Here is a 7,455-nt window from a genome sequence, read left to right on the forward strand (position 1 = left end):
TCTCCACCATCTATCCTGTTACATGAGTTGAAAGTTTGAGGCTCCTTGCCCCCTCCATGCCACCTGTATTCCAAGTATCACCCACTCTGTGCCTTTTATCATCTGGAGCTCTCTGGCGCCCACCTTTCCATCTCTACAGCCGCTTCTTCTTCCCACCTGGCCTGCCTGGTTCTGGGTCTCCCTGAAGACTCTGCCTCCAGCCTCAAGTTTCCCATTCAGACCTCCCACCCCTGCCCAACGAATCTTCCAACAAGCTAATCTAAACTGTCATCCACATGATACTCTGTTGTCACAAGGGTAAGTTTGGGGCGGGCCTCCATAAACCCACATGGTCTGCTGTTGTCCCTCATCTCCACCAAATATGCCCCAGGCCCTCTCCTACCCCAGGTCCTTTGCACTTGCTGCCCTCTGGCTGGAATGCTCTTCCTCACCGCTCTTTACAAACCCTCTTTTGTTTTCTTCTCCCCCACACCCACTGCCCCAATCGTGGGAATTAAACCCAGAGCCTTTGCACTGAGCTGTATCTCCAGCCCTTTTTTATTTTTTATTTTGAAGCAGGGTTTCACTAAGCTGCCCAAGCTAGGCTTGACTTGTCATCTTCCTGCTTCGGCCACTCAGGGTGTTGGGATTATGAGTGCACTGCTACGACAGGGTCCTAAATTCACTGCAACTTTAGATACCATCTGGCCATGACCCAATTGCTGTAATAATCACAGCTTGCATGGATTCAATCAAGTGCCACGCCCACTCTCTCATTAATATTCCCAACAGCCGATAAGACATAAATTATTTTCCCATTTATTAAGTGAAAACATTAGACCCCGAGAGGCTGTTTGCAGCTGAGTATCTGCGTCCCTTTAAGGTGAGCAGTTGATAACTGCTGCTGTCCATCGTTGGATATAAATTTTAAGCTGGGCGTGGTGGCACCTGCCTGCCATCCCAACACTTGGGAGGCTGAGGCAGGAGGATTGCCGCAAGTTCAAGGCCAGCCTGGGCTACAGAGCAAGACCCTGTTAGATGTCAGCTGTGCCGAGTTCATGTCCCCAGAAATCAAAAAATGAATTCCAAAGGACAAGGGAAGTGAAAGTAGGAAAGGTTTATTGGGGAATAGGAATAGCTCCCGAGTGACAGGAGGGGATCCCAAGTGGGTTGTCCCCACCATGTATTTTTGAGCATATCTCATGTGCTGAAAACATCTTAGTTCAAAGTGTACTGGAAGGGCCAGGCGTGGTCATGTAATCCCAGCACTCGGGAGGCTGAGGCAGGAGGATCATTGCAAGTTCGACACCAGCCTGGGCTACAAAGTGAGCTCAAGGCCAGCCTGAACTGCACAGCGAGACCCTGTCTCAAAAAGACACACACAAAAAAAAAAAAGAGGAAAAAAAGGCCCCTTGTGAGACTTTGGGGGATATTTTAGCTCTAAACCATAACAACCCTGTATCCCCCCCACAAAGAAAGAGAGTCACCCTTGGAAATCTCATATTATCACTTTATTCCTCCACACATGCCACTTGCCAAAATTTTTCCTAAAAGCTTGAACCGCAGCCATTTGCTGCCTCAAGCCCGTGCGGTAAGAGGGAAGGACAGAACGAGGGCCAGCGTCTCGACTTCACTGTCTGCAGTAGCATCAGCGACCGCGCAGAGCCAGGTAACAGCGTCACGATGCCCAACAAGGCTTCCTCGATGTTCTACGTTATGTGCCATGTGCCTGGGACTCCACAGGCTTAGCAATGACATTCCTCCACGGCTTGTGGACGGCTGCCAACAAGGAATTTAAATCAGCACAGAGTAAAGCACGCCGCAACCCCAGCCCTTCATGGTTCCGTCCCTGTAAATTCTCTTATCACCACCAATTCCAAGATCACCAGTGTGATGTCACCAGACCCAGAACTGTTGCACAATATCTCCAACCCAGGAACTCAATCGAAGTAAATATCCTCAAGTACCTTTGTAGGAAACGGTAAAATACAGCTCATAAACTCTCCACAATGGAAGGTTGTCGGGAGTGTCCAGGAAAATAACTAACAGTGATGTACATAGTACACGCTCAACAAATTTGGGGGTGGGGTCTTGCACATGTGAGACAAGTGCTTGACCACTAAGCTACATCCCTAGCCCTTTTTCATTTTATTTTGGAACAGTGTCTTCACTACCTTGCCCAGGCTGGCCCGGGACTTTATTTTTTTGTTGTTGTCTTTTTGAGACAAGGTCTCGCTATGCAGTTCAGGCTGGCCTTGAGTTCACTTTGTAGCCCAGGCTGGTCTCGAACTCGCAGCAATCTTCCTGCCTCAGCCTCCCGAGTGCTGGGATTATAGGCATGCACCACAACGCCCGGCTATTGGCCTGGGACTTTCAATAAACCTCCAAAGTAGCTGAGATTACAGACAACCATCTCTGCACCTAGCTCAACAAATATTATCCAATATTGTCACAATTCATTTTAGGCACCAACATGACTGGATTGAGTACATAAAGAATTGCTAAAAGCCAGGTACGGTGGCGCACACCTGTCCTCCCAGCGCAGTGAGAGGCTGAGACAGCAGGGTCGCAAGTCCAAGCCCAGCCTGGGCAACTTAGCGACTTAGCAACACCCTGTCTCAAAATTTAAAAAATAAGAAAAGGGCTGAGGATGGAGCTCAGTGCAAAGGCCCTGGGTTCCTCCCCTGCCTCACCGAAAGGCAAAACAAAAGAAAATGCATTGCCTGGGGGTGTAGCTTAGTGGTAGAGAATTTGCCTAACATGTGTGAGGTGCTGGGCTCCACGTTAGCACTGTGAGAGAGAAAAAAAGAAGAAGAAAACGAAAAGAAGCACTGGCCCGTCATCAGTAAACCCTCAGTGAAGAGCTGCAAGAAGGCATGACTCTCGGATGGATGGATCACGCTCGCTTGCCAGATGCACGCTCGTCCCAAACTCTAGATGCACAGTGGGGGTGGGAGGATACATTTCTCATATATTAACATAAATAAAACTTTTTCTTTGGGGCCTGTCTTTTCCAATGGTCCTCTAGCACCTGCCTGGCACACCATAAGTGCTCAATAAATATAAGTGCAATACAATGTCTTCATATAAAGTGTACTTTCTGAGCTCAGGCTCAGAATAAATACTCGGGAGAGTCCTGGAGAGGAGAGGTCAGCACAGGGACCCCTGCCCGGCCCATGAGGTAGAGCACCCTGTCCCAGCACCAGGGGCTACAGGAAAGGAGGGCAGGACCCACAGCAGGGATCACGTGGAGGGGAGTCAGTCTGGGACTTCGGCGGCCACTCGGAAGAGTTCTAACTCGGTGGCGGGGTGGTCCAGCTGCCAGGCCTGGTGCTCGCCAACCTCGGCAGACAGGTAGACCCTGAGGCGGACGCTGAGCCGCTGGTTGTCAGACATCTGCAGCAGGTGGCAGCGGGAGTCTTCCACTGAGACGGAGGAGTCGGGCGTCAGCTCCACGGCCAGAGCCTGGGCGGTGGCCCCAGCTTGAGGCGGCTGCAGGCGCAGGGCCAGTGAGACCCTGCCAGAGTCCTGGGAGGTCAGCAACACACGACTCAGCGCCAGGCGCAGGCAGACGATGTAGGACCCGGCCTTCGCCACGACCAGCTCCTGTCTGTGCTCGTCATAGGTCAGGCCAGGGAGCAGGTGCACGCCTGCTATCCCTTGCTGGCTGTACCAGCTCAGGGTCCCGTTTTGCAGCATCACTGTGGGAGGGAGAGAAGAAAGGAGATGCTGAGGCTGGGAGGAGCACAGTGGCCCTGAGGATGCCTGGGGTGGCCCAGCTCTCAGCAGGAGCAGAGGGGACACATTAAGGGGAACAGCAGGGAACAGGAGGCGGGGGAAGGACAAGGAGGGCAGAGGAGGCCATCGGGAAGGGAAGGGATAGCGGTAACAAGAGGCCTTATTATAGCGGTAAACAGAGGTAACAAGACATCTGGGCCCTAGGAAGTAGACGATTACAAGGTCACCAAAAAGTACACCAGGGTGTAGTCTGGGAGGCTGGGGCTGATCTCAAGTTCAGGTCCAGCCTGGACAACTCCAAAAGACTCTGTCCCCAAATAAAAAAAAATAAAAATGCTGGGGTGCGGCTGAGTCCTAGCTCCTCCATAGGGAAAGGGGGCGAGGAGTGGTGCTGAATGGAGAGCACTGGGAGGAGAGGGGAAGGGGGAGCCCAAGGAGACTGGGCAGGGAGTGGCAGAGGGATGGCAGTGAGGAAGGGAACATTCGGGAGGAAGGATCAGAAAAACCAAGGGATCCGTGGTGCAGAGGAAGAGAAAGAAGACTCAGAAGAAAGGAAGCAGGTCAAGGGGTGGGGGCAGGGAGGAGGAAACTGGGAAGCGAGGGTTGGAGAGCAGGGTCACTGTGAGGAGCGGGGGAAAGGAGCGGATGGAGGTCTCAGAACAAGGGGAAGAAGCCAAGCAGTGTGGCAGGCCTGCAGTCCCAGCACTCTGGGAGGCTGAAGCAAGAGGATCGCAAATCTGCACCTTCCTGTTAATTTTTAAAGTGCTGGGCATGTAAAAGCCAGGAAAGGACTCAACTGACAAAGACTAGCCATCACAGGCCACTCTCTAATGGACATAAATGCAAAACTCCTCAACAAAATACGGGCAAACAGAATGCAATAAATCATCAAAAAAGATCATGTATCACGACCAAGCAGGCTTCATCCCAGGAATGCAAGGAAGGTTCAACACATGCAAATCAATACATGTACTATGACACATAAATAGAAGGAAGGGTAAGAATCACACTATCTCAGTAGACCCAGAAAAAGCCTTTGACAAAGTCCAACAGCCACTCATGACAAAAACCCTGAAGAATTCGGGTATGGTGGTGCACACCTGTAATCTCAGCACTGAAGAGGCTGAGGCAGGAGGATCACTGAGAGTTCAAGGCTGGCCTGAACTGCATAGAGAGACCCTGACTCAAAAAATAATAAAATAAAATAAACCTGAAGAAAATAGGAATAGAAGAATTTTATCTCAATCTGATAAAAGCCATTTATGACAAACATATTGCCAATATTATATTAAATGTGGAAAAACTGCAAGCTTCTCCAAAACCAGGCATAAGGCAAAGATACCCACTATCACCACTTCTATTCAGTATAGTATTCGAAATTTTTTATTTGTTTTTGTTTGTTTGTTTGTTTAGTTGGTTGGTTGGTGGTTTGGTTTGTCTTTGAGACAGGGCCTCACTCTGTAGTTCAGGCTGGCTTGAACTCACAATGACTCTCCTGCCTCAGCCTTCTGAGAGTGCTGGGATTACAGGACTGCACCACCACATGCAGCAGTAACTAAACTTTAGCCAGAATAATCAGGCAAGAGAATAAAAAATAAAATGAGTACACAAAGGAAAGGAAGAAGTCAAACTATGACATGAACCTTTACATAAAAGACCCCCCAAAAAATCCACCAAAGACCACTAGAACTAATAAATTCAGCAAGGAAGCAGGATACAAAATAAACCATTCTTATGCACCAATAATGAACCCCCTGAGAAGGAAATTAGGAAAACAGTATCACTCACAATAGCTTCATTAAAAAGTAAATACTCACCGGGCATGGGGGCACATGCCTGTAATCCCAGCACCCGGGAGGCTGAGGCAGGAGGACTGTTGCAAGTTCAAGACCAGCCTGGACTACACTAAAGTGTGCTCCAGGCCAGCCTGAACTGCCTAGTGAGACCCTGTCTCAAAAAGACCAAAAAAAAAAAAAGGAAGTACTTACAAATTAATATACCCAAAGAAGCAAAAGACCTCTACAATGAAAACCATAATATTCTGAAAAAGGATATCAAAGAGAACATCAAAAACAGAAAGACACCCTTTGTTTCCTGAGAAGTAGAACCAATATAGTCCAAATGACCATGCCTCCAAAATTGGTATAGAGACTCCAGGCATTCCCAGTCAGAGTAACAACAGCATTCCCCAGAGAACTGGGAAAAGTGACCCTAAAATGTACATGGAACCAGCAGAGATCCAAAACAACAAAAGCAGTCCTAGGCTACAAGAGCAAAGCAGGAGGCAACACGATCCCGGGTTTCAAGTTGGTTTTTTTCGTTTTTTTTGGTTTTTTGTATTTTTTTGAGACAGGGTCTCACTCTGCAGCTCTGGCTGGCCTTGAGTTCACTTTGTAGCCCAGGCTGGTCTTGAACTTGCAGTGATCCTCCTGCCTCAGCCTCCTGAGTACTGGGCTGGGTTTCAAGTTAGATTACAGCTGAGTGTGGTGGCACGCACCTGTAATCCCAGCACTCAGGAGGCTGAGGCAGGAGGATTACCCAGAGTTCAAGGCCAGCCTGCACTACATGGCAAGACCCTGTCTCAAAAAAAAAAAAAAAAAAAAAAAAAAACAAGATTACAAAACCACAGCGATTTAAAGCCAGGCAAGGTGGCGCATGCCTGTAATCTTAGCACTTGGGAAGCTGAGGCAGGAGGATCGTCACTAATTCAAGACCAGCCTGGGCTACACAGTGAGCTCAAGGCCAGCCTGAACTGTGTAGTGAGACCCTGTCTCAAAAAGACAGAAGAAAAAAAAAAGCTACAGTGATTCAAAAAGGAAACAGCATGGTACTGGCAAAAAAGACACAGACCCCTAGAACAGAATAGCCTAGGCAGAAAACAACCAGACCCACGTTCAGCTGCCTGATTTTTTTTTTTTTTTTTTTTTTTTTTTTTTTTGGTACTGGGAATTGAACTCAGGACCTTGTGCTTGCCAGGCAGGCGCTTGTGCTACTAAGCTACATCCCCGACCCCTCAGCTGTCTGATCTTTGACAAAGGGGCCAAAAGCATACACTGGAGGAAAGATAGCCTCTTTAGTAAATGGTGCCTGGAAAACTGGCTACACGCATGCAGAAGACTAAACCTAGATCCACTGAAATAAAATTAAAATGGATCAAAGACCTATCTATTAAACCAGAACGCTTAATCTGCTAGAAGACAGAATAGGTAAAAGTCTTGAAGACACACACATAGGCGAGGACTTCCTGAAGAGCGCCCCAACTGCACAAGAAGTAACGTAGGTAAGAAAATGGGCTCGTACGCAATGGAAAAGCATCTGCCCAGCAAAGGAAGAAACTAACAGAGTGAAGAGACAACCCACAAAATGGAGGAAAACTTCCGCCAGCTACTCCTCAGAGAGAGGACTAATATCTACAACACACAGAGAACTCAAAAATACCAGACCTCTCCAAAACAAAAGACCCAACCAAAAACATAAGAAACTGAAATGAACAGATACTTCTCAGGAATACAAATGATCAAGAAATACATTTTTAAAATGTCCAGCATCTCTGGCCATTAGAGAAATGCAAATTAAAGTAACAGAGATTCCATTTTATGCCAGAAGGAAATTAGAGCTGGGCACGGTGTCACACACTGGTAATCCCACCACGTGGGGTGCTGAGGCAGGAGGATCGCTGAGTTTGAGGTTACCCTAGGCTACACAGTGAAACCCTGTCACCAAAAAAAAAAAAAAAAT

At 48.2% G+C, this 7,455-nt stretch overlaps 1 protein-coding gene across 1 annotated transcript in view; it reads right to left on the bottom strand.

Annotated features, from left to right (window-relative positions):
• Positions 1–2,982: 2,982 nt before the first annotated feature.
• Positions 2,983–7,455, bottom strand: part of Tnfsf9 (tumor necrosis factor (ligand) superfamily, member 9) — a gene marked incomplete at its 5' end in the record, with an annotated part of 5,588 nt that continues 1,115 nt past the window's right edge. The window contains 1 exon segment of the mRNA XM_013505037.1: positions 2,983–3,680. Coding sequence (XP_013360491.1) covers positions 3,238–3,678 — 441 coding nt within the window. The 3' untranslated portion in view covers positions 2,983–3,237.

Source organism: Chinchilla lanigera, unplaced genomic scaffold (assembly GCF_000276665.1).
Source record: "Chinchilla lanigera isolate Chin_1 unplaced genomic scaffold, ChiLan1.0 scaffold00094, whole genome shotgun sequence".
Classification (NCBI taxonomy): Eukaryota; Metazoa; Chordata; class Mammalia; order Rodentia; family Chinchillidae; genus Chinchilla; species Chinchilla lanigera.